Below are 26,882 nucleotides of genomic sequence, written 5' to 3'. Positions count from 1 at the left end.
TCTTCTCTATTTGTTGTTTGTTTGTTGTTATCTATTACTTCTCCGGAGATGTGGCTTATTCTATTTTGATTATTGATTGTGATTGATTGATTGATTGATTGATTAATGATACCTATTACTATTTTAGTTTGTGCCTTGATGGAACACCATGCCACGCACTCTGTATTTCTCTATCACTATCACTATCTCTGTCTAACTATTGCGCAATGCACTCACTCGCTCTCTCACTCACTCATCCAACCCAGCTCACTCAACTAGCATTCACCCTACTTCCTCACATACACACACTCACATTCTATAATACGAACGTGTTGTTGAAGATGGAGTTGTATTCAACCCCCTGTTCTGTTCTCCTTTTAATTTAATTTAATATAACTTCGATGAATGGTGGTATTGGTCTGGTTTGGTTTCAGACGTCAGTGCATGTGTGTTGAGGTGGTGCCGTGGCGGGTGTGATCCCGATGAAGCCTCTTATTGGAGATGGACAACGATGATGATGTGGTGGGGAGATAAGTCCAGAGACTTAATCCAAACACTATGAAGCAACATCTTCAATTATCTCATTTGCAACGAATGGATGAATGTTTATTATTTATTACTTGGCTGTCCTACCTTTCTTCTTGATTGGACTGTCGCTGGTTGTTGATGATGATAATGTTGCCCTGCTGCTTGACCTTGTTGTTATTGTTGATCTTGTAGTTGACTCAACATGTGATGTCTTTGATTTCTTATGTACATTGGTATCGGTCTTCTTGATTGTTGATGTCTTGCTTATCTTCTTTACCTTCTTTGGTGGTGACACGACATCCTCTTCCTCTTCATCATCTTCGTCATCATCATCGTCCTCATCATCATCGTCATCAACTTGTTTCTTATTCTTTTGTTGTTGCTTCTCATCTATGTGTACATTCCATTGCTGAGGTGGCGGTATGTTCTCTTGGTCCAACAAGACATTCATCTTGATTACTGTCTCCTCCTCATCATCATCACCATCGCCATCAACATCGTCCTGTCGCTTTGATGATGGTAGACTGAATCTTAATGACTTGAAAGGTGTGGTACTACCCTTGCCATTGCCATTTCCAGCTCCACCAATCGAGTGTCTCATTGCCGATTGGACACGGACTACTGATGAGGGGGCAGGCGGAGATGATGAAGATGCTGCAGCCATGAGGTTCATTGGGATCGGTGCCTGCTTGCGTGCGCTGTTGCTATTATTGCTCAATGGTGTCTTGGCGCCAGTGCTCAGACTGCCACTGCTGCCACTTGGCAGCTTGGAAGGGGTGATCGACGCGATGGATAGTCGCATGGGTGTTGCGAATGGCTTCTGAGCGGACGATGGAAGACTGAGACGACCAGGTGTAGCGGAGCCCTTGTCCTTGGGCGTCCTCAGCTGGGGCACGACAAAGTTGGTGAGGTCTGCAGACTTGCCTGGCGTCAGGCTCAGCTTGCTGGGGGTGGTGGCACTGCTGGTGCTGCTGTTGCTGTTGAGGCTGCTGCCGAGCGATAGACGACTGGGCGACTGCGTGACCTTCTTGTTGAAGGCGCGCAGATCAAACTCAATCTCCTTGGCCAGCTGCTTGTCCGCCGACATGATCTCGTTCAGCTCGCTCTTGTAGTCTTTGTAGAGCTCGCGCAGGTACATCATGAGCTCACGGATCAGTGGCGATCGCTTGTTCTCCAGCAGATGCTTCAGTTCGATGACGACGGGCACGATGCTCTCTACCACGAACTTCTTTACGATGCTGCCCAGCAGCTTGTTGCCGGCGGCTTGTGCCAGCGCCTCGGGGCTCTCCTCGTCGCCGTCGGCGGCGCGGTTCAGACAGCTCAGCTTGATGTCCTTAGACGCCAGCACCGCCAGCGTGTCATAGACGACATTGGCGCAGGCGGCCAGCGGCATCTTCTCCTCGGCAATGTCGCCCAGCACGTCCTGGCACAGTCTCTGAACCAGGTGGAAGCGACTGGCGTCGTCAATGTTCTGCAAGAAGGTCGTGTAGATGGTCATTCTGCGGCGGCGGTTTTCATCGCCGCGCAAAGTGAACTCATTGCTGCTGTTGATGTCGCTGTTGGTGGTGCCCGTCGAGAAGATGAGCGCGTGGCTCGTCTGATTGTACTGTGGATGCGCCTTGCACTCGTTCAGCACAAAGATCGTCTCGACAAAGTGCGAGTAGAAGATGTTTGTGGAGCCGCCATGCTGTTGCTGCGCGGACTGGCCGCCCGTCTTCTGGGCCATGGCGCCGTACTTGACCTGCAGGACGTTCATAAGACAGAAGTGGGCAAACTGGGAGACAGTGGGCGACGGGTCCACCAGCGACTCGACAAAGCGGAAGAACAGCGCGCCCTTCCACTTGACGTAGTCTTCCTGGAGCAGACGCGTCAGCAGGATGAGAGTCTGGCGACGGACCAGCTCGGACTTGTCGCGCAGACAGCGAGCAATGTTGGGGATGTAGTTGTCGACAAGCTGAGTGTACCTGATGCACAGGTCACACATGACGATCATCACATTGTTTCTGATCACTGGCGAATCGCTGACCTCGAGCTCCTTGGCAAATGTGGCAATGCATCGCTTGGCCAGCTTGTCATCACCAAGACAAAGCTTGCCCAATGTGATAAAGGCATGAGCACGGACTGATTGGGGGATGGCCGTGGAAGTGGCTGKGGKGGTGGCGGTAGCGGCTGTAGTTGTTGTGGCGACGCTCTGATCGGATGAGTGGTCCTCCTGCTTGGCGAGTGGCGCACGAGTTGGTGCGATCAGTGCTTGAACAATGGTCTTTAACTTGCTTGGGATGACGGCGTGGGGTATCTGGATGATCTCGCCAATCACAAATAGGAACTGTCCGAGTCTCTCCTCGAGGCCCTCGACATCCTGCATTTCCATTCCAAAAACATAGGACGATAGTCCCTCATCGCATATCGCCAGAATATCCTTTGTCCAGCCCTCAACAGCTCTGTCTGTGTGTTGCTGGCTTTGATCCTTGTGGATCCTGATCGTGGCCTTGGTAATGCGTGTGAGTCTGATGTTAGATGGTCGTCCAATCAATCATTCAATCAATCATATTACATACCTGTAGTAGAATGGAGATGAATAGCTGTACATGTTGGGGATGGTAGGAGAATTGCTTGACGCGAGCTTGGACATCGCTGAAGATGTCCTGTGCTAGCTTGGCTGGGAGATGTGGACATATGGACTCGACCAGTATCAGTATGTTGGTGACCAGCTGTATGATGTAGTCTGGAGCATCGTCGCTGTTGATCTCATCGCGATGCTTGTTCCAAATGGACAGGATGAGTTGCTGATCCAATCGGTCTGGACAGCAGTAGCCAATCTTTGAGAGCAACATCCAGCCGCCAACGGATGTGGACGTCTCTCCGGCCTTGGCCAGTGTCTGCTGCAGACTCTTGATAATCTGTGGCGTGATCAACTTCTTCTGCGACATGAGCAGACAGCACTTGTGAAGGTATGGTGTCATCTCGCGCTTCACAATGCGGTTGAGCAGGTCGCTGGCATCACGGCCATTGACAATGGCATCAAATATCAGCTCGCCAATGGCTTCGAGTGCCTTGTCTGACACGGTGGTCTCGCGGTCCACGACCAGTGGCAGGACGCCCGAGATCCAGGCGTCGGCCAGTGTCTGATCAGCGGTAAAGTGGCGGAACAGTGTAGTGAGCGTAGTGATCACCTGCTTGCGGATCAATGGGGACGAGTCATGCGTCCTCTTTGAGAGCACCTCGATGATCTGACGATTGCACTGAGCGTCCTGCAGACACAGCACCTCGAGCACCTGGAGCGCAGACTTCCTCACGCCGCTCTTCTCATCGTCGGCACGCTTGGTCAAGAAGGTCACCAGCGAGTTGCCCTCAGACGACTCCTGCTCAGACCTGGACGACACCAGCTTAAGGTGTGGTCTGAGCTGTTTGACGATCGATTCATCCTGTAGCAGCTGAGCCAGGCATGACAATGCCTTGGCCCTAACTGTGGACACCTTGTCCGATGAGCGTTGTACCAGTATCAGGAGCAGCTTTGATTGAGACGACTCCTCGCCTTCGGGCAAGTCGCCTTCGCCGCTGTTGTTGTTGTTGCCGCAGACTGCGTCCTGGAGGAGTGACAGAGCGACCTCTGAAGCAAAGGTGCGGTAGTTACTCTAAGATGAGATTGATTGATTGTCAGTATGAGTATGGAGCGGCACGTGGAATGGTTGTGGAGGCTAAGACATACCTTTGTGTTCTTGGAGTAGGTACAGAGAAATTGGACAAACTTGTGCTGGTAGGCTGGCTCGGCCTGCTTTAGAATAAGTGTGATGGAGTGGACAGTGTGCGCGCGGTAGTCCGCCTTCTCAGGCACACGAATACATGTGTGTTGCAGGAGTACCATGATGTGCTCCTGCGCCGATGGCTGTGAAGACACCTCCTTCTCGACAAAGGCAATGGCCTGGTCACGATCGTGCACCAGCTGCTTGGGCACGGTGATGGGCAGTGGAGACAATGTGTTCAGGGTGAGCGTGGGCACCAGCTCCTTGAGGACTAGCGGCAGCACCTTTGCCGCGACGCCGTGTCTTCCTCCAATCAGGATGGACAGTGTGCGATGGGCCAGCTCCACGACCTTTAGCTCTTCTGGCGAGATGACCATTGTGCGTCTGCCCTTGGCTGCCTTTGGCTTGGGTGGTCTCAGATTGATTGTGCGTGACACACCGATGGCCGCCTCGAGCGTGTTGTCAAAGGCGTCGGCAAACGTGTCCAGGGAGAAGCGCTCCAAGGCAAAGTTGAGGTGTTGGAGCAGCGTGGTGATGTTTGGCAGCCAGTTGAACAAGCTGTTGGACTTGGATGCGGACGAGGCGTGGCCGGATGATGTTGGCTCCTCCTCATCGTCCTCATCCATATCGTCGTTGTTGTCGTCATCGCCCATGATGGTGTCGTCTCCATCAGAAACTGCCTGCTTCTTGGACTTCTTTGATTGTGTCGCCTGGGATGACTGTGATGCGAATGGGTTGTCACCCGATGCTTTGGACGAGGCGGTTGGCTGCTTGACCTTGAGGAACTTGGTCATTGGACGGTAGATGAGCGGATGGAACAGTCGTCGTACCAACACAATCATGTGGAGGTAGACCGAGGCCGCGAGGTACTGTGTCTCGCGGGCAAACTGATCACACTCGACCAGCCAGTACAACAGAACGCTCAATGCGCCCGTGGATATATTGTGTAGCTCTATAAATTCGAGGAATGCATTGGCTGTCTGTGGTTGCTCCTGTGTCTGTGTGGCGGCGGCGGCGGGGTCGACGGACAAGCTCTCGTCGTCCTCATCTGATGCCTCTTCTTCTGCCTCCTCGTCCTCCTCGTCTTCACTATCATGCTCGCCATCGCTGTCCGTGTCCATTGGGTCCTCTTCACCCTTCTTCCTCTTGTTCTTGCCAGTAGCCGCCGCATTCTTCTTCTTCCTTCCACCTGATGCGCCAGCTTTCCTTGTATTCTTCTTCTTGTTGTTTGCGCGTTGCTTGGGCTTCTTGATGGGCTTTGCGGTGCGATTGTCAAAGGTGACGATGGGTGCCATGGGCATGGCCTGCGCCAGCTGTTTCAACTGCACCAGCATGGCCTCTAGATGTTGTGGCTGAAGGTTTGACGCCAACATTGAGAGAGTCTCCTTGTCAATGTCAGACAGCTCGCCATTGAGCACAGCACTGACTATATCATTACTAATTGAATCCAATCCAATCGATAGTAATACATCGAATACATTATCACCATTAGTGATCACTATTCTCTGTTGTTGTTGTTGTTTCGATGATGAGAGACCAGGTGTCTGTCTTGGCTTTCTTGCATTAGACATTATTGATCAATCAAACAAACATAAATATAATATCTTTCTTGATTTGATTTGATTTGATTGAATGTATGATATGTATAAGTATATGGTATATGTATAAATATATTTATATAACACTAAGTAATAATTGTTGATTATAAAGAGAGAGTTGGAATCAACTAAACGGAGTAGTGTTGTGTCCATCTTTTCAAATTTGGCGCCATTTTTCAAACTTCAAACACACAAACTCTTTAGCTTAATTATCTCCAGGTTTGAAGTTTTATTATTATTATTAGATTCATGTAATATTTAATGTCCATGGATATAATTCATTTTATATATTTAATAATAATAATATTACAAAGCAAGCTTTTCAGATATCTTTGATTATTAACTTCGTTTATTGTATATCTCAAATGGGTATCATTCTGTCAATAAACAAAAAAATCTAAATCTGGCGCCACTTTGTAAATTGAGTCGATAGTTTTTTGTTCCATTCATTCATTCATGTATCTCTACATAAACACTTATTACAACAACAGATACATACATATATACACATATTGATTAAATCTACAATATAGAGATGGATATCAATAAACAGAAAACACTACTACCACAACAACAACAACCTCAACAAAGGATTGTAAAGGCAAAGACTGAACCACCTGGTTCACCAAAACCATATATCCAGGAGGATGATGATGATGATGAAGAAGACAATGACAATGACAATGGCAATGGCAATGAAGAGAACGAGAATGAAGAAGAAGAGGATGAAGACGACGAAGTCGATGACACAGACTCTGAGAATGAAGAGATATACCTAAAGAGAGAACCATTATCAACATCAACATTATCATCAGCTGCCGTAGTAGCCTCTTCATCCGACTCACCAGCAACAACCACCACCACAACAACAACAACAACTACAACAACATCATCATCAAATTCGAACACATCATCAACATCAATGGCATTAGTAACTCAAAAACAGTTCCGTCCTTGCAAGGGAAGGATAACTGTACCGCCTGCAGACTGGGTCAACCCCGAGCTGCACAACCCATCGTGTAGAGCACGCTGTTCAAAGTGCCACAGAAAGAAGCCGTCGCTACAGCGCTGGTTGCCCAAGAAGTGGCGAGTCATACATCGCAACATATGCACGGGGCCCTGCACTGGAGACTGCGAGCCCGAGGCTCGCGCCAGGTTTCATTCAAACAACCAGCAGGAGGCACACTCATTGCTGTCTCCACAATTGCCCTCACCAACACAGCAACCAGAGACACTGCTTCAGCTCGAGCTGCCGCCACCCGTGCCACAGTCGTCTTCAGAGGAGCAGCTACAACTACTGCCGGCGCCCGAGCCAATTCGACCGCTGCCACTGATAATGACGCGTCCAAGACGCAGCACGGCGGCATACTCCACTGGCGTTCAAAACAACAACCAAAAGAGAAGAGCGACGACTGGTTCATCAAGCAGCTCGTCTGCCACACGCGACTTGCTGGAGCTACCAGTCCAACAGCCAATATTTTACCCGGAACCCTCACCAGAGCTCGAGTCATTGGTCACGATCAAGGACCATCAGGACTTGATCGAATCACATAATCAACACATCGATTCAATGCTCAAGGTGCGCGACGAGGCAATGGCGCGAAGAGATTCACTCAAGCGACTGATTGATCATAATGTGTGCACTGTGGAGGACGTCATGCGATTCACGCCATCAATGCTACAATATGTTCAGACTGAGATTAGGAGGACAAGACAGAGGACTGGTCAACCCACAACCGCCAGCGCTGGCGGCAGCAGTAGCAGCAGTAGTAGTAGCAATGGTGGTACATCATCATCAACTCGATTTGCGCCTCCTGACGACATTCACATCATATTTAATAGTAGCTCGAACGTTCATTAGTCCGTCCCTCCTCCCTCCCCTTCTTTTTCCAAACAAATGTATATAAAGCCTATGACACGACTGGCTAGTGAACCAGTCGCCCATGTACTGCAGCACCTTAGTGCTCGCAACTCCAATCAATCAATCAATCTTGTTCTTTGTTTGGTCGAGGGTATATATATATCTATAATTTATTATTGGAGGATGGTGTATGATTGTCGTCGATTCGCGTAAGAGATAGAGGAGAGGAGCGAGCAATAGCACTACATTCCTTTACTTCTTCTTGTTCTTGGCTGGCGCCTTCTTGCCAAAACCAAAGGGAGTACTTGAGCCACCAGAGGTGGAGTTGTTGAGTCCAGCAAATGGTGCGTTGCCTAGGGACTGAGCGCCAAAACCGCCAGCGTTGGCGCCAAAGCCACCCTGCTGCGATGAGCCCATTGGTGGAGTGGCACTAAATAGTCCGCCGCCAAAGCCTGGAGCAGCTCCGGCACTTGGTCCGAATGTAGAGTTGCCAAATGGATTGGAGGTGGCTGGCTGGGTCGCTGGTGCGCTGGATCCGAATCCACTGAATGGATTGCCGCCTCCGGATGCAAAGGTTGGTGCAGGTGTTGGTGTCACGCTTGCGGCAACAGGGAACGATGAGAAGGATGGGGAGGACGTGGTAGGTGGAGAGCCAGACGACGCGCCAAACTGGATCAGGGATGAAGTTGGCGGGGTGGGCGCAGAGGTTAGCATTGAAGTAGTGCCGAATGGGTTGCCCATGGTTGAGGAGCCGAATGGGTTGGACGATGCGCCAGCTGGGGCGCCGGTGCCCATGGTTGATCCGCCAAACGGATTCGAGGTTGCAGCGGCAGGGGCGGGAGTAGATGTAAATGAGTTAAAGCTCGGTGAAGAAGTGGATTGTTGTGTGAAGGGATTGAACGTTGTTTGTTGTTGAGCTGAGAATGTTGGCAGAGCAGATGAAGCTCCACCAAACAAAGAGTTGGATGATGTTGACGAGGATGTGTTGATAGTGTTGGTGGTGGACATTGATGATGATGGTGTGTTGTCAAACATTGATGAGGTGGACATTGCGGATAATGATGTTGATGAGCCTGTTGTGCTTGATGTGGATGGGTTGCCAAAGAAGTTGGTAGATGGCAGGGACGATGTCGTGCCACCAAAGAGGCCTGTGGTCGAGGTTGATGGCGCAGTTGTCAATGATGTGGCTGGGGTGCTCTGTCCAAACAATCCACCACTGGTGGCTGTGGACGACGCTCCCATGCCTCCAAACAGAGTGTTTGCGGTTGATGGGGTGCTCGACACTTGTGCCAATGGAGGTGAAGATGAACCTGAGCCTGAACCTGCACCGCTGGCAAAGCTGCCAAAGCCAAAGAGTGAGGAGGCGGGCGCCGATGTTGTTGGAAGGATGGACGCGGTAGATGTTGCTGGTGTCGTGGTTGGCAGGCCAAACAAGCTCGTGCTCGTTGCCTTTGGCTCCTCGGAGGATGTTGTGGTGGTGGCGCCAAAGTTGAACAAGGACGGGGTGGTCTTGGGTGGCTCAGCCTTGTCAGACGTCTTTGTCTTGTCCTCCTGACCGAATGTGTATGGCGATGTAACGATTGGCGACTTCAAGTCACTTGATGGCATGGCAAATGGGGATGAGATGATAGAGGCAATTGGTTGCTTATTCTTATCATCCTTGGACTTGTCACTGTCAGTCGACGATGTTGTCGTTGCACCAAAGTTAAACAAGGATGATGATGTTGGTGTTGTTGTGGCTGGGGAGCTGGTGAAGGATAGCAGGCCAGCTGGCTTGTCCGAGTCGGATGTGGTGGTGGAGGTGAGGCCCAAGACTGGCGATGTCGAAGCTGGCTTGGATGAAGGTACGCCAAAGAAGTTTGGCAAAGCTGGAGCAGATGATGCGCCAACGATGATTGGTGGTGATGACGATGCTGATGTGGCAGGGCTAGTTTGAGCAGCGCCAAACAAATTCAACGATGGAGCAGCAGCAGTTGACTTCTCGGTCTCGGTAGTAGGTGGGGAGGTCTTGAGCGCCGATGAGAAGATCGATGATGCTCCTGCTCCTCCAAATATACTGCTGGCGCTGGTGCTGGCTGCGCTCTTTGTGTCCTTGGCATCGGTTAATGGGGTCGAGTTGAATCCAAACAAAGATTTGGATGAATCTCCGCCGCCAAGGCCGAGTCCCAGGCCCGAGCTCAGTCCTGAGGACTTGTCATCAGTCTTGGGCAGGCCAAACAAAGATGAGGCTCCTCCAGTCGCCAAGCTGCCAAACAAGATGGGTGCTGGTGCGCCACTTCCCGAACCAAGGTTCAGCGTAGCGTTACCAAAGAGTGATGGTCTCTCCTCCTCCTTTTCCTTCTCGTCCTCCTCGTCGGACGGCACATAGAATCCCTCCTCCTCGTTGAATCCATCGTCCTCTTCCTCGTCGTCGGTGGCTTCGTTCTCCTCATTCTGCGCTGAGCTCATGAATGAGGATGTCTGATTGCCAAACATTGATCCCAAAGGTGCGTTGGCAAGGATAGACACACTAGACTGCTTCTTTGTCTTCTCAGGCTCGCCGCTGGTCTTGTTGTCGTCAGTGAGCTTCGCTCCCAATCCTGAGAACAGGCCTCCAGGTGCCATTGACAGTGAGCTTGTTGTCGTCATTGATGGGAATGAGATTGTTGGAAGCGAGGGTATTGAGCTTCCTGCTGTCGATGCTGTTGTGGCCGATGATGTAGTCAGTGTTGGTGAAGTAGAGAACAAGGATGAGGTCGTTGTCGTTGTTGTTGGTAGTCCAAACAGTGATGTTGCAGCAGGCTTATCCTTTTCCTTTTCCTTCTCAGTCTCGGTCTCCTTTGCCTTCTCCTCCTTGTCCTTTCCATTTGGTATCACACCAAACAGTGATGTAGAGGCGGATGTGGATGTCGCAGATGTTGAGGGCAGGCCGAAAAGAGACACTGGCTCCTTCTCTTTCTCCTTCTCCTTTTCTCCACCAAGATTTGAGAAGAGTGATGTGGTTGATGATGCAGGCTTGGTTACCTCGACTGATGGTGCGAATGATAGGCCTGGCGTATTGGTCTTCTCGGTCGTCAATGATGAAGGGAAGAGGGATGTGGTTGGCGGGGTGGTGGACAGGAAGTTGGCCGTTATCGTTGAACCAAAGTTCGCTGGGATGGGCGGGGCGACAACATTGTCGAGGCCAGGGATCGACGCCTCGATGCCGTCGTCCTCATAGAGCTCTCTCTTCTTCTTGGAGTCATATGGGCCAGTCTTGAAACTGACCTTCTTCTCTTGCTTGTCGTTGCTGTTGAACTTGGACAACGAGGATGATATCTGCGTGTCGAACAGACCGGAGCCAACTGCAGATGCCGTGCTGGAAAGGGCTGATGGTGTTGTACCAAATAGCGATGAAGCAGGCGCGGCGGTGGTTGTGGCAGCACTCGAGACCCTCGTTGGCTCCATGGCTGATGGCGTAAACAACGATGATGTGGCACTGGGAGTGAAGTGGTTGTTTGATGTTGTTGTTGTAGTTGATGCTGCGTTGCCTGGCTTGAACATGCTCGATGTTGTAGGTGTTGTGACTGGTGGTGCAACGTTTGTCACTGGTGCCTTGGACGATGTGGCCGGGGTGGACATAGATGTCGTTGGAGTGACCGTTGTACTCTTTGATTTCTTTACTCCGACTGGAGTGATCTCAACATCCGAACCCTCTTCGTCTGAATATGAAGAGGATGTTGCCTCGAACGACACCTTCTTGTTGACTGTCGCTGGCTTCTTGTAGTGTGACACAGCAGAGTACTGAATGGACTTGGTCGGGATCTCACTAGTCTCCTTCGAACTCTTTGGCTTCTTATCCTTGAGTGAGAGGATGAATGGATGGAGGATGTTAGTGCTGTGAATCATACATCAATCAATCAATCAAATACATACTAGTAGTCGTGAGAGACCGTAAGGGTTGTACTTGTAGTTCATGACAAACTGAGGGATCTTGGGACGAGTGATCGTGTTGGAGTCTGGCTTGGCGAGCGAGTAGGAAGAGCTGGAGGAGGATTGGTTCATGTTGGAGTAATTCAGATTGGAGAGTGCTGGACTGGAGAAGCTGTCGAGATGCTCCAGGATTCTCTTGGCTGCCTGGCTGGTGGCGGCGATCGTAGAGTGCGCGATTGGGTATTGCGACGAAGTCGTTCTTCGTTTCAGAGGTGGCTCGCCGCCAGTGCTGTTGACGACCATGCCTGGGTCGATCTCGCCAAAGTTGGACAGCAACTTCTTGCGGTAGAAGCTGTCGATCTCCTCGATGGAGAATGCGCTGTCCTCATTGCTCAAGCTCTTTGGTGTTGTTGTGCTCGACATCATCGATGCTCCTGTTGTTGTTGTTGGTGAATGTGTTGGAGACGATGGCTTCTGTCGCTTTCCAAGTGCTGAATCCACTACATGACGTTGCGACTGTGAATGTGATTGGTGTTGTGACTGTGATTGATATTGTGATGGATAGGGAGTTGTCTGTGGCCTGTTGGTCTTGAATGGAAGTGTCGTGTTTGATGGAGGGGTGAGGACTGATGGTCTCGATGTAAGTGTCCTGTAGCTTGGTGGTGCAGCCTGTCTCTGTTGTTGTTGTTGCTGTTGTTGTTGTTGTGATGATACTGATGACAGGTTGTTGATATCTGGATACAGGTTCGACTTGTATGTATTGTTGTTGTTGTTGTTGTTGCTGTTTCCATTGATGTTGTTGGCAAACGATACACCTCTGCCTGTATTAGACTGCATTGGTGCCACGAGTCCCTTCCTAAACATGTTGTTGCTAGTGGTCAAGTCCTTGAGTTTGAGCGACGAGGTGTCAATGTTGAATGTATCGACACCCTTGACTTTGGATAGTGCATTGTCGTATTCATTCTAAATCAAAGTAAAGAGTTGTTTGTTAACAAGTGAATGATGACCTGATCAATCATGTGACTTACGTTCTGAATCGACTTGGTGCCACTTGAGCCTTGCTGAGTGAGTACTGCGCCAGCATAGAATCTCTTAGCTTGTTGCTCCTCCTCCTGCTGCTGTTGCTGTTGTCGTGGCACACCATACTGGTAGGTCGGTGACACTGTCTTGGTGTTTGTTGTGGCCTGAGACTGATATGTATCATCATCATCTGAGGCAAGATCTATGATTTCATTCTGTTGTTGTTGTGGCTGACTCTGCTGTTGCTGTTGGTGCTTCTTTGGTGGAGGTGACTGTTTGGAGTCGGAATGACCATCAGCGTACGAATGGAGAGTCGCCCTCAACACCCAGCTGAAAGGCTTGACTATAATGTTTGTGATTGCTCCAATCACACCGCCATCATCTCCATCGTCGCCGAGAATATCTTGATCTCTCTCCCTCTCTCTCTCCCTCTCCCTTTGCTCTCTCTCTCTACTTCTGCTGCTGACATCACTTGACGACGACGATGACACCACTCCATTGCTCTGTCGTTGTTGCTGTGATGACGACGACGACAATGATGATGGACCACCACGAGAATAAGGATGTGAAGTTGATCGTGTGTTGGACGATGATGTCTGTCTTCTAGACACACTGCTACTCATTGTTGTTGAAGTGACTGATGATGAAGAGTACAACGAATCATCCATATTGTTATTCATGGTCATTGCAACACCATTACTACTATTAGTATCAAAGTATACAGTGTCTGTCATATTATTATTATGTCTGTCCAATGAGCAACACTAACATATAATATAACTAACTAACTATATAACTTAACTGTATATATATGTATGAATATATATATATATTATGTATATGTATGAATATGAATGAGAATGAGATGAATGAGACAATGTGTGTTGAGTTTTGTCGAATGTGTTTGTGTTTGTGTTTGAATGAAGATGAATGAAAGTTTTTTTTAACTTGTGTGTGCGAAAGTGACTTCGTCGCTCGAGCGTGGCTGTTGCAAGTTCATCGATGCCATCACCTGATCTGGATGCAGCTGATGGGCGAATGGCTAATGATCATTACACACGCAAACCCATCTTGTGGTCATCTGGCAACGATACTGGCACTATCAACAAGTACTCATAAACAAACAAATATACAAAAGATTAGACTAGAGGCGAGACGACATCATCAATAATAATGATGATGATGATGATGTTTGAGTTTTGATTAAGTTTAGAAAGAAAACAGTAAATAGGAAGGTGATCCTAGATGATTTAATCAAAGAGACCCATTCCCATGTCGTCGTCAGACTCCTCCTTCTTCTCCTCCTTCTTTGGAGCCTCCTTCTTGGCGGCGGCAGCAGTTGGAGCAGCGGCGGCGGCGGCAGCTGGGGCGGCAACGGCGGCAGCACCGGCGGCAAAGTTGAACACGAGATCCTCAACGTTGGACTTGGCGAGGACACGGGCGTACAAACCTGGCCAATGTGGCTGGAACTCTACGTTGGCAGCATCAAGGAGAGCCTTGATCTTGTCTCCGGTGATGGCAATGCCGTCGTCGTGGAGCAAGAGGGAAGCGTAAACGCAAGCCAATTCTATTAATGTTATTATTATGTTTGAGTGAACGAATGGTAAGTTATATATTCCACCTCTTTGAAATCATCAGCACCTGGTTGATTGGTTGGTTGTAGAGATCCTCGCGCATCATGATCATCATCGCCATCATGATCATCATCATCTTGTTTGAACTGATTTGTTGTGTTATGCCAAGATGAGGTAAGTTGAGTTTAGTTGAGTTGGGTAATTGTCGAGTGTAGTGTGAGTTAAGTTAAGTTGAGTCTAGAGCTGATTAATGCCACATTCTAACTCTTTGTGTTGTACTACATCTGAGACGATAATCATTGTATAAATCATTGATTGATCATTTGTTGTCGTGTTGATATATAATTATAACTATGAATATTATTCACTGATGATGATGATATTGTTCGCAAGCTCATTGCTCTGTTGTTCTCTGTGCATCAACCAACCAACCAAGTAGTGTAGTAGACCTCTAATGTTGTAGATGATGAGACACTAACCTTCAGTCTTGATATCCATATTGTATGTTTTCTTTCTGAGCCTGTATGCTTGAATGTGTGACAAACTGTTATTCGTGAAATGACCAAAGTCTGTTGCCTCAGGCACAAGCAGTGCATGCACGCTCACCAACACAATCGGTCTCGCGCACCTCATCATGGGAAAAATAAAATAAATTTAATTCATTTATTCATCTCATGAGAAATGAAAAAAAGTACCACTCTCCTCTTTCGAAACATTTACATACTTGTGTAACTCTCTTGCACTCGAACTTCAACACGATCAGATCGAATTTTGGACTTGAGTTTGATCACCTTCGTTTGTATAATGTTATGATTACTAGTTATATTGTATCATTTAGTTAATCTTAGTATCGCATATTGATATTCAACAAATATTTGTTATATCTCTTGATAATAATAATAAGTTGATTATCTGTTTGATCGAACAATTCAAAGATTTGATGTGTTTGAAAAAGAATGGACCTTGTTCCAAAGATAGACCATACACACCCACACACCAACTTCTTCCATGTTTCCAATCAGATCTGATCATGGACATGACCACTGGAACAATAAGGATACTTAAGGTCACATCAATCATTCATTGGTATAATCAACATCAACATCATAATCATCATCATAAAGTATAAGAATAATAATGGACACTCAATCAAATACAAACTCAAACATTAACAACAATATTAACAAACATATAACAGAGTTTACATTGGATAATAATACATTCAATGTTGATGAAGTAGTTAGATCACCAATCAATGGTATAGAAGGAGGTTGGATATTAGATAATGTATTGTCCCCAAGTGAATGTCAATTGATTGTGGATAGGATGTTCATTGATCAGACCGAGTCTACAAAGAACATGCCCTCACAACCAGTGTTATGGCGTGGATGGTCCGACAACTCTGACCAAGAGTACAAGAAGTTGGGCATCCGTGTGATCAGAACATCCGAGGAGCTGGCCACATCTCTGACAGCGCGCATCGTCAAACACCTGCCAGGCAAGTTCGAGACTTACTCGCCATCGATCAAACAGACGATCGAGTGGTCGCTCACAGGTCTGTCACACCGCCATCGCTTCATCCGCTACGACCAAGGCCAGGAGTTCCCCACACACATGGACGGCCCGTACAACCAGAGTGACCGCGACACCAGCTATCTGACCTGCTTGTTCTTCCTGAATGAGTATGGCGTCGACTTTGAAGGAGGTGATCTGAGCTTCGTCGAGAATGACTCGGCCGCCAGTGCCGTCCAACCATCTGCACCCGGCGACACCTATGCCACCAAGACCATCACAACACTCCATCCCAAGACAGGACGCGTTGTCATCTTCCCACACAAACTTCTCCACACCAGTTCGCCAATAACCAAAGGTCACAAATTCCTTATCCGTAATGATATAATGTATAAATGTAAATAATTAGATAGATAGATAAACTAGTTTCCAACAAGTTATGTCATGTCATGTCATGTAATGTCATCATACTTATGATCAAAGTCGACAAGACTATCCGTATCTGCAATCTATTAATCTGTGATGCATCACCCCTCAACGAACCCTAAACCCCAACAATCCAAAATGCCAAGCGAGCTAGAGGGGGTTGATGCTTGAAACAAAGGAATAAAAAAACACAAACTGTTTGTCGATGTCGATGAGAGTTAGTGAGTGAGTGTATATTTGTACAAGCGGCGTTGTGTTTGTTGTTGACCACTCCCCTCTCACTTTAGGTTCATTTATCAAATCTTAATTGTAACTCTTCTTCTTAGCTTAGGAGTATCATTCATTAACTTTTATTGCATCGCTCTCTAGATAGATAGATACATAAACATTAATATATACATATATATATATTACATTATTATTACATCTACACTTTGGATTAAGCATCATCATCATCATTGTATTAAAAAGTTTAGTTTAGGAGTTAGTTTGTGCTTTCATCAAAAGAGATAATTGTGTTGTGTAATAATAGTAATAATAGTAATAATAGTAATAAGTAGTAATAAGTAATCAAACGATCAAATTAGAATAATATAATATAATATATTTTTTAGATGTCTTCAGAGGATAACACCTCCTCAGGAGGTGGAAGTGGAAGTGGATTAGGTGGAAGTAATGGATTACAGGGTTCAAAGTCATCAATACTTGGTAGACGTGCCACTTTCTCAAAGGCCAAGAGCTTCAGACGTGTCAACCTCGGTGAAGCATCACCATCTTCAAATCAACCGCATACATATAGATTCTTAAGTATGAATGAATGAGTCGATCAGTCGATCAGTCAATCAATCAATCAATCAATCATATGATCAATCATGTCTGACTGACATCCATTCTCTCTTTAGATGGCGAAGAATATAGTGGACCAGAGTTGACACAGATACAATCACCACCATCAACACCAAGGAGTCAGAGATCAATGTCGATTGCAACTTCGTCACCATCGACTGCGACACAAATGCCAGAGGAGGAGGATCACAAGACACCGGTGTACTTGGGCGCCGACGGCACATTGTACAACAAGTTTTACATTGCGATCAGGAATATTGCGTCGGAGGAGCAGTCGCCCAAGCTGCCCTCCTCCAAGGACGCCGCCAAACCATTCAATGCGAACGACCAGGTCTATCACAGCTTCCCCGAGAATCACTCATACGATAACTATTTTGACTACGAGCAGGCCGTCATGGACTGGCGCGCCAACGTCCAGCAGAGCCTCGGACCTCTGCAGCTGCCCCACAACATGGGTCGCACTTACAGTCGACCGCGCGTGGTGATCAACCAGCGCATTCTTTTGCGAAAGAACTCAGAGGCCTCCAATGACGACTCGTTCTCCTACGACCCCAAGATGCAGGAGTCCGAGCACACGGCGGACGGCGATGACTCGAACTATGGCCAGAGCCCTAGTCTCGAGCCCAGACATCTCAGACACCACGAGGACGACACCGTCAGCAAGGATGGCGCGTCAAGAAGCAGGAGTGGCAGTGATACATCGACAGGATCATTCGACGGCAGTGCACTGCTCGATGGCAGCAGTCCCATCGATGGCAGTCCCTCGAGCGGCTCGCTCACAGGCATGATCAACGGCAACCGCAGTCGCAGCAACAGCAGCACATATTTCGATCAGCGTGTTCTGCGCAATTCAATGTCGCCCAAGCAGGCCATGTCCAGGCTGGGCGAGTCGGGAGACTACAAGATGTCCAGGGCGGCTGACGAGCCGCTCACACGCGACCCCTGGGACTCGCAGCTCATCCTGCAGGAGCCCATTCCCGAGCTCTACAACACGTTTGAGGAGTACGAGTACGCGATGAAGAACTGGGCGATTGAGGTGATCCTCAAGACGTCCGTGCTGCCGCCACACTCCAATCAGCTCATCCAGCTGCCCTCAAAGGACAAGTCGGGCGCGGCGTCCGGCGCCGAGTCGGAGAACATGCCCAACAAACAAAAGAATTACTACGACCCGGCGATGCGCGACGCTCTGCTAAAGAGCCACTGGAAGATTCGCTCGGGACTTGTCATTGTCAAGAGCGAGCAGGAGACGCTCAACGAGAAGCACGTGCTATGCTACCAGGAGCTGTTCGACTACACGTACAACATCACCAAGTTCTTTGAGAGCGTCGAGATCACCGTGGACAAGGTTTGGAAGCGCATCGAGGGCGAGCCCAAGATGACGCTGATCGACGTCATGGATCGCTGGTATCGCAAGAAGCAGAACATCCACCGTCAGTCGCTGTCGGTCTACAAGGGAGGCATCTGGGCCAACCATCTGCTGATGCCGACCATCCCTGTCTACTGGAAGGACTCGCTCACGCGCAAGCAAGCCTTTCTACCGCCACTGCCCATCAAGGCGCTGAGACGTAGCGACATCAACTCGGAGCCAGACGGACGTCGTGTGGAGCTGGCCTACCTCTCACCCGACATGCCACTGGACTTTTACAAGCTGCTGCCACCCAACATGAACATTCAGTATATCCTCAGCATGTTTGACACGACCTTTACACAGTCCAACCCATTCGCGCCAATCGCCAGCGTCACATCCGAGGAGACAAAGCAGTACATCAAGAACGCGCGACAGTATGAGCGTCGCCTGGTGCATTCGTTCCGCTTCGACGAGTATCAGTCTTGGAAGGCTGGCGTTCAGAAGGATCAAGACGTCAAGCAGTCCAACAAGAAGGACATTGAGGCCATCCTCATCCAGCAGCCCTTCCAGCTGGATTCAATCACCAACCTGGTCAATGCGCACAAGATCTACTTGGATGTTTTCCAGGAGTTCTTTGACATCGACCCATCAAAGATGTACGGCGTCCAGCTGCCGCCTATGACCAGCTCCACCTCGCGCGCTGGCGTCAATGGCGGTACGAGCTCCACACCAAGCACGCCCAACATTCAATCCACGCCGGTCAAGCAGTCTGGCGCAACGTCACCCCACAACAATGCGCTGCTGAGCAGCCCACCCAGTCGCTCAGGCTCACAGACCAGCTTTGCCTTTGGCTCCCCGGCGTCCAACAAGCCATTGGCGTCGCCCTCCCAGACTTCCACCAGCGCGCTCTCCACATCGGCAGGCATCGAGTCGCCAAGGTATCCAAACGCACAGCTGGCCAACATCATTCAGAACAGTCTGAGCAACAACAGCAGCCCATCAAAGACCAACGTGCTTCACAGCACCGCCACGCCCACCAACAGCGGCGCCGGCAGCAGCAGCGGCAATGGCAGTGGCATCACCAATGTCAGCACGTCATTCGTGCCGTCTGCCAGCCAATACACACAGTACACGCAATACCTGTTCAACTACGTCACGCCGCAGACCTTCCCCCAGGTCCTCAAGCTGTTTGAGCGTGTCAACAGCGTCAACGCACACACCAAGCTCTCCACCATTGTCATCGCCTGTCTCTCCCAACCTGATGGCAAAGGTGTTGCACTATTAGACAGCATCATATCAGCCAAGGGTTAGTACATAGATTCATAGACTGATTGGATTGGCAGGTATACATTACTAACAACAAAACACAACTCCAAACAGACATATTCTCATTATACAGGATTGCACAGGGCATGTCATACTTTGATGCAGTACCTCTGGACCTGTATCCCTATCCAGTCAACCTGAATCAGTTCCTGATTCCATCCATTGCCAAGGGATCGACACAGGAGGTGATGCGTCAGGTATTTATGTATTATTATTTGAACGTCATCCTGGACAGAGTCCAATACTACATGTCCAACTCGGCAGCTACAGCCTTGGTTGCTTGTATAAACTCACACAAAAAGGTAAGTCGTCCGTCACTCATCCCAAGTCTCGCACATAATCACTCACCTATCCAACAACAGGAAACTGCGCATCATATTGGCACACAGCTACAGAGCGATAAGGAGCTACTGGGCAAGATCTTTAGGGCACTGAGCAGGAAGTCCTCATCAATCTCACATTGCTTCCTGTTCATTCTCATCCAGCTGTTGAGAATCCAAGATGCTGTCGTCATCGTAAGTGTCTACTCACTCACTCATTCATCTCATTCGATCGCTAACCAATCAATCAATCACAAACATAGTCATTCTTGAAGACAAAGGACAGCTTGCTGCCTCACCTGAGGGACTTGTGTCAAAGCAAGTTCCTTCACTCACAGTTTGCCGCACGACAGTTGTTCAACATCTTGCAGGAGGATGGCTGGAAGGACTTCCTGTACCAGGAGTACTCGGAGAAGGATGCTCTGATCTCCGACCTGACGTCGACGGGCGATCGTGGACCCAACTCCACCAACCTTCTCAGCGAGCTGGTGCTCGCCATGTGCATCAACGCTCTTGACTCAATCTCTGGCGCCACACCCGCTCACAAGGTGCGCTTCATCCTCAACGAGCAGTTCTTCTATCAAATCTACAACACTATCATCAAGTCCAAGAAGGTCGACAGGGTATGTCACAACGATGTTGTAATCATCATGATGTAGTATTAGAGTGAGTGCAGCTAACTAACAATACACCCATTTATAGATCACCGAGAACCTCTCCCGACTGTTCGCCAACATCTGTAAGCAGAGCATCAGATGTTCATTCATCAAGAAGAGCGAGAACATCAAGACGAGCAAGAAGAACACGAACGACCAAGAGATACAAGTGTCACCAACGGTGATGTTTGAGCTGCTAGCATTCGTGCAGCCACAATCACCATCCGATCGATCACTTGTCAAGAGCTGTAAGTACCCAACTTCCATGATGACTATATTCATCACTCACTCACTTCATTCGATCAATCATTCAAACAGACATGCTCGAATCACTGCGACACTTGTTGAAGTTCAACGACTTGTTTGAGATACTCAAGAAGGAGACAGCACTCTACCTCAAGCTGCTGATTCCATCTTGCAGAGAGGGACGCAACCCTGACTTCAACAGGAACAGCTGGCGCATGTTCTTCCAGATCATCCGTTTCCATCCAACGCACATCGAGTACCTGGAGAAGAACAAGTACCTGGCACACTTTATCGAGATTGTCAGCACCAATGCCAGCCAGGTCGTGCTGACCAACGCCCTGCACTACATCACCAAGCTGTTCTCGCTTGTGATGTACGAGCACCGTCGCGCCACACTTTGGAAAGTGTCATTCCACGACCTCAAGTCCAACGAGCGTGACGTCAAGACGCTGCGCGACTTCTTCATCGACCGACATATGTTCATCAAGATCCACATGGTCTATCGTAACTACATGGAGAACAAGCTGGCGGGTCGCCCCACAGATGGACGTGCCTACATCCAGTTGTTCAACCTGTATCAGGCCATATCGACGCTGCCCATCTGTCAGAAGCTGTTGAAGGACTCTGCCAAGAACACAGACTACAAGGAGGGTTTCAACAAGGTGTCAAAGTGGTTCAAAGATGATACTCAATCATTGATTAGATAGATAGATAGATAGTAGGATAGATGGATAGACGACAATAACTACCAATCAATCGATCAATCAATCAACCTCAAACCAACCAACAACGACGACCACGATGACTATGGGGTTGAGACTTCACCCTTACAACCTAACCAAGGCTGGACTACTACGCCGCCTAATAAATAGATTAACATTCTTCTACCTAAGGATTGTGTCGAACTTCTTTTGGTATTCAAGATGCCTCGAGGCCCATCACCTTGAGGCTTGGATACCACCGTTTCAAATTTCAAATTTTGGCGCGTCAATGTTCTCCAACCGTCATTGACACTCTCCGACAGTGATGTCAAGGATGTCACTCAATGTCTTTCATCTTAATATATTGATTGATAGAGATAATAGTAATAATATATATATATATTTAATTGAGATAAATCATCATAATAATATTAATATTAATATTAATTATTAAAGTATGGAGGAATCAATGTGTAATGAGCACAAGTGTTTGAAGAATACTTTATGTCTCGATTGCAAGGTTATTTGTTGTCCACAATGTATAGTTACTAGACATAAAACAAACAAGTATGTTACATGGGATCAACTCAAAGAGAGTAGAATCAAGAATGAGTATCAAGACTGGGGGTCAAGCAACCCAACTTCTAAGGAGAATTGGATGAGATTGAAACAGAGTGCAGAAGTATATCAAATATTACAAACTACCAAAGAGGAGGTAACTGATCAATTCGAACAATTGATTAAAGTGTTCATGGCCATGGAGCACAAAATCATGACACCAATCACACAACAATTGAGTATGCTTGAATCAATGATTGGCCGAACCATTAATGATCTCAGTCCTTTGGGTCACATTGCAAACACCAAGATCGATGACAATCCCACTGATGATGACTATGTTGATGATTGCGAGTACCACGATATGGACATGGGGAGAGTGGTAGAGTCTATAGTTGTAATTAGATCATTTGGTCAATTGATCAAAGATCCATCTATTATCGAGCATCAGACTAGGACAATCAAGAGGAATTTGGATAATGCGGGACAGTTTAATGACAAGGAGCTGTTATCAATCATCACTAATTATATGAACCATACAAAAATCAATGATAAGAATATAGTCAACATTGTACCTTGGAGAGTAGGAATAGATATTCCAATGTTACATGGAATCAAGAATATGATATCAGATAGTTTTGTTCTCTATCAACAACAACCTGAACGACTGCCACAAGTTCCACCTCAACTGCAGCCGCAGCCACAGCCACAACCTCAACCAAAGGTTCAACTTCAGCCCCAGGCACAACCGCAGCAACAACCTCAGGTTCAACCTCAGGTTCAACCTCAGCCCCAACCCCAGCAACAGCAACAGCCACAGCCACAGCCACAGCCACAAGTTCGACCTCAGCCCCAACCCCAGCAACAGCAACAGCCACAATCACATCTTCAAGTTCAACATCAGCCCCAACCACAGCCAAACCCATTTGACGGTCATATCTTGTCCATTTGGAATGATAACTACTCATTATTCTCTTTGCAGACATCACGATGGAGTGATGCAGAGCTTGCTGATCTATTCAGTCTCCGAACTGGAGACAATTCAGTTGTTTACGCTAGAGGAAACCTCTACATGTTTGGAGGATCAAATGGTACAAGACAATACCAAAGATACTCATTGGCAGAGCAACGATGTTATTCTATTAGAATAGAGAATATCCGAGGAGGGTCATACATCTCAGCTTGCTACGATGGTGATCGAACAATCTATCTTATTGGAGGAACTCACAATGGTCAGATCAATCGCTTTGACATTGTCACTGGTCGGTTCACAAGTGTTGGGAGGATTCCCGCAATGGTTCGAACAAGTAGTAACTATGTTTGTTATGGACGTCAGCAGCACACCATCTACATCTTTAATAATGGTGAATTATTCGCATTCAATGTACAGACTGCCGAGTTCCAAGTGCTCCACAAAGGCAACTTTGAAGATCATTCATTTTGTTATGATGGAGTGGACAACATCTATTTTATAGGAAGTACAGGCTTCAAGAGATTCAAGATATCAACAAGACTGATTATGGAGAATCTTCCGACATTCAAGTGGATTGGAACGCATAATCATTCCTTGGTGTATGATGGCGTCTATGGCATTGTTCATTTTGGTGGAAGAAATATGGACTATAGATATTCAATTCCAGAGTCAAAGTGGACAATGATCGATGATAATGCTGGCCTCAGGAATAGAGGCTACCACAGAGTTTGTCTCATTCGCGATTGATATCATTGTTTGGAGTTTCAAGATGTTGTAGTTCATGTTCTGAGTTGAGTAGAGATTACCTCCTCAGTTCAATTTATTATTATTAAAATTGAATATTTATATTTACTGCATCGTTGTTGTAATCAGGCCCTGGCACTGGCTTTTGGCTTGGCTGTGGCTGGCTTGTCGATCTTTCCATCACCATCCTTGTCCTTGTCCTTGCTGTCTGGGATGCCATCCTTGTCAGTGTCCTTGGGTTTGGTAGCTGGCTTGCCAGTGGCTGTCTTGTCTGGCTTGCCATCACCATCCTTGTCCACCACTTGTCTCTTTTTGCGAAGTGCATTCAGGGGCTCACCATATCCTGATGGCTTTGGCAAGGTATTGTCTTTAGCGTTATCAGCTGTCTCTGCCAGGTAGGCATCAAACATTGTGTTGAAAGGGTATGACGAAGAATAAGAAGAGAACTTGGACAATTGGTGATTATCCCAGTAGACCATGAGACATTGGTCCTTGAAAGCGTCTATGTAGGCCTCGCTGATGATCAAAGTGTTGAGCTCAGTCCATCCATAGTCGTCTCTGTAGAATGTGATCTGCATGGAACCGTCCTCAATCTTGATGTCCTGGAAGTTCCACTTGACATTGCCATGTGCTGCCAACTTGTACTCATAGCCAGCCTTATCACCAGCGATGATCTCGTAGGTGAGATTGTTCGTCTGAGAGACCCAGGCGCACTCCACCTTGGCCTTCCTCAACCAACAATCGGTGTCAGTGATGACACATACCTAAAGGGTTTTTCAGTTGGATTCGATGTGTTAGCATATCATCCAAATTGATCTACAGATCTATATGGGTTGGAATACTTACTCTCATATAGCCCGGTGCCAAATACTTGGCATCATCATTCGTTCGGAATGTCACTGAGCGGTCGTTGCCCTCTCTCATTGAATCTGAGATGGTATTGATCAGCTCACCTCTGAGGTGGCCATTCACCAGGACTCCATCTTCATATCCAAGAGCATAGACCTGGAAGGGATATGGCTTGGTCGATTTGGGAAGACGAGTGGACTTGGAAGAAGTATGAGTACCGTTCATTTATAAGAATGATATTTTGTTAGATGTTTGTTGTTGAATATTATTAAATAGTTGATAAATTAGAGGCCTCTAATATTTATAATAATTCTACTTCTCATCAACAAGCAGCATGTTGTTTGAAACTGGAATGATGTAAATCACCCTGTGGATAGCACCTTTATGTGATTCGCGACCATTCTACAACTTCCCAAGCCAAGACCAATACGAAATTTAAATCCGGAAGTCCTGAAAAAAAATAGTAATGGGCAGTGAAGGGTCACATCCACTTGTTCATGTGCAAGTCTGCTGGCGTGATGTTGTACATCAAGCAACTAGCCTCTCATGAGACCTTCACGGAGAATCAACAGGCATGAAGAGACACCCGAAGTTACCATTGATCAATGGAACTCATAGGGCTTAAGAAAGGCCTCTGGTAGGCCAAGGTCCACAACACAAGTTCTCATATTTAGTGAAAGGTAAGCCCATTCTACAACAAAGGACAATCAACAAGTCTTAAGATATTTTATCGTATATTATTTATAAAATATTACCACCTTAATCTTCTTTATTTATTTACATTCGCTGTCTCTCTATTTATCTTTAATAATAATTATATATAAGTATCTAAAAAAGTAATGGGTGTTATCATTGGTTTGGGTAAATTCCTTGGCGAAGCTCTCATTGGCTACGCTATTGGCAAGGCTCTCGACTTATCCTACGACAAGGTACTCCAAGAGTTCTCTCCGGATGCCAAGGGTGCACTATTCAGGAACGAAGATAACTCTTACCGAGTGCATGATCACTTTAGAGTATGTACAAATATATCCTTTGTCTTCGGGTGATAGTGTAGTGCATCATTCTGATATCCACCACAACCATTCTACCAATTTATATAAATGTAGATCTGTCTAGTCACGACAGCCTCTAGTTGGTTGAGAAGGGTCGGCGTCAAGATCTACGTTCCCGACGACCAGTTCCCAGAGTACGTTTTAGATGAGGTGACCGTTGGTGACAGAGAAGGTTTCAAATACGATCACGCATTTGGCAACGTCAAGTGGGACTTTATTGACCTCAAGGTGAAGAATGGCTCGGTGATCAAGGTCACTCTGTACAGAGACACACTGTCCAATGGCTTTGTGGATTGTGGCACACTCGAAGTTGACTCTCAATACTCTGGCAAATTCGCAGGTCAGTGCTTGATGGTCTACTGGGACGACGACAATGGCACACTCTTCACCAACAAGAACATGGCATACACCTCCACCATCCTGATCAAGAATCTGATGGGTGTTGAAACTCTGCCAGCTGATAACACCAGGTCACTCAGTGCCGCCGTTCAAAGGAAGAAGACGCCCAAAGCAAAGTTGCTCGAGCCCAAGACACCAAAGGACGTCGCCAAAGACAGGTTTGGTGATGGCACCCTTGAGAAGAACATCCCTGCCAATCGCTTCCATCCCGTGGACAAGTCACCATTTGTGGACAAGGATGGTGATGGCAAGCCAGACAAGACAGCCACTGGCAAGCCAGCTGCCAAGCCAAAGGACACTGACAAGGATGGCATCCCAGACAGCAAGGACAAGGACAAGGATGGTGATGGAAAGATCGACAAGCCAGCCACAGCCAAGCCCAAGGCCAGTGCCAGGGCCTGATTAATATAGCGATGCAGTGCACTAATTCCAACTAGAAATACACATTCTGAACATATTATTTCCAATCTGTCCATTGATGATGTACTCTTGTTGATTGATTGAATGATTGATTGATTGATTGATTGATTGGTATTGATAACATACATGTTTGGAATAGACTTGATGATTTAATTGATAGTTTGTGAATATCGTTTGATCGATTTGTCCAAGGTGATCATCGATGTTGTTTGCAACATGTGTGGTTGTTGTCTTGTGCTTCTTGGTCTGTGCAACAGCAACAGCAGTAGTTTTCGTTGTGGTCGATGTCTTGGGCTTCTTGTTCTGTAGCAG

The 26,882-nt window shown here is 47.4% G+C and overlaps 9 protein-coding genes across 9 annotated transcripts; 4 read left to right on the top strand and 5 right to left on the bottom strand.

Annotated features, from left to right (window-relative positions):
- Positions 1-601: 601 nt before the first annotated feature.
- SAMD00019534_025110 (hypothetical protein) lies at positions 602-5,827 on the bottom strand (the record flags this gene model as incomplete). Its single annotated transcript, XM_012901809.1, has 4 exons — positions 602-2,645; positions 2,721-2,851; positions 3,657-4,124; positions 4,217-5,827. Coding segments are annotated over 4 exons (4,254 nt in total), but the record flags the coding sequence as incomplete, so codon positions are not given.
- Positions 5,828-6,383: 556 nt separating this feature from the next.
- Positions 6,384-7,709, top strand: SAMD00019534_025100 (hypothetical protein; the record flags this gene model as incomplete). Its single annotated transcript, XM_012901808.1, has 1 exon — positions 6,384-7,709. The coding sequence occupies one exon, from the start codon at positions 6,384-6,386 to the stop codon at positions 7,707-7,709; it is 1,326 nt and encodes a 441-aa protein (XP_012757262.1).
- A 252-nt stretch (positions 7,710-7,961) lies between these two features.
- On the bottom strand, positions 7,962-13,288 carry SAMD00019534_025090 (hypothetical protein; the record flags this gene model as incomplete). Its single annotated transcript, XM_012901807.1, has 3 exons — positions 7,962-11,528; positions 11,604-12,563; positions 12,629-13,288. The coding sequence occupies 3 exons, from the start codon at positions 13,286-13,288 to the stop codon at positions 7,962-7,964; spliced, it is 5,187 nt and encodes a 1,728-aa protein (XP_012757261.1).
- Positions 13,289-13,870: 582 nt separating this feature from the next.
- On the bottom strand, positions 13,871-14,692 carry SAMD00019534_025080 (hypothetical protein; the record flags this gene model as incomplete). Its single annotated transcript, XM_012901806.1, has 2 exons — positions 13,871-14,187; positions 14,674-14,692. The coding sequence occupies 2 exons, from the start codon at positions 14,690-14,692 to the stop codon at positions 13,871-13,873; spliced, it is 336 nt and encodes a 111-aa protein (XP_012757260.1).
- Positions 14,693-15,367: 675 nt separating this feature from the next.
- SAMD00019534_025070 (hypothetical protein) lies at positions 15,368-16,105 on the top strand (the record flags this gene model as incomplete). The annotated part of the gene is made up of 2 exons (XM_012901805.1): positions 15,368-15,522; positions 15,583-16,105. Coding segments are annotated over 2 exons (678 nt in total), but the record flags the coding sequence as incomplete, so codon positions are not given.
- A 641-nt stretch (positions 16,106-16,746) lies between these two features.
- On the top strand, positions 16,747-21,581 carry SAMD00019534_025060 (hypothetical protein; the record flags this gene model as incomplete). The annotated part of the gene is made up of 7 exons (XM_012901804.1): positions 16,747-16,939; positions 17,035-19,632; positions 19,707-19,954; positions 20,015-20,167; positions 20,236-20,595; positions 20,675-20,876; positions 20,947-21,581. 7 exons carry the CDS (start codon positions 16,747-16,749, stop codon positions 21,579-21,581), a joined length of 4,389 nt encoding a protein of 1,462 aa, XP_012757258.1.
- A 1,166-nt stretch (positions 21,582-22,747) lies between these two features.
- Positions 22,748-23,059, bottom strand: SAMD00019534_025050 (hypothetical protein; the record flags this gene model as incomplete). The annotated part of the gene is made up of 1 exon (XM_012901803.1): positions 22,748-23,059. One exon carries the CDS (start codon positions 23,057-23,059, stop codon positions 22,748-22,750), a length of 312 nt encoding a protein of 103 aa, XP_012757257.1.
- A 916-nt stretch (positions 23,060-23,975) lies between these two features.
- SAMD00019534_025040 (hypothetical protein) lies at positions 23,976-24,924 on the bottom strand (the record flags this gene model as incomplete). The annotated part of the gene is made up of 2 exons (XM_012901802.1): positions 23,976-24,614; positions 24,697-24,924. 2 exons carry the CDS (start codon positions 24,922-24,924, stop codon positions 23,976-23,978), a joined length of 867 nt encoding a protein of 288 aa, XP_012757256.1.
- Positions 24,925-25,538: 614 nt separating this feature from the next.
- On the top strand, positions 25,539-26,552 carry SAMD00019534_025030 (hypothetical protein; the record flags this gene model as incomplete). Its single annotated transcript, XM_012901801.1, has 2 exons — positions 25,539-25,712; positions 25,806-26,552. 2 exons carry the CDS (start codon positions 25,539-25,541, stop codon positions 26,550-26,552), a joined length of 921 nt encoding a protein of 306 aa, XP_012757255.1.
- Positions 26,553-26,882: the final 330 nt, after the last annotated feature.

The sequence above is a fragment of the Acytostelium subglobosum genome, assembly GCF_000787575.1.
Source record: "Acytostelium subglobosum LB1 DNA, scaffold: scaffold4, whole genome shotgun sequence".
NCBI classification, from domain to species: domain Eukaryota; phylum Evosea; class Eumycetozoa; order Acytosteliales; family Acytosteliaceae; genus Acytostelium; species Acytostelium subglobosum.
This window is presented reverse-complemented; position numbering and strand designations above follow the sequence as displayed.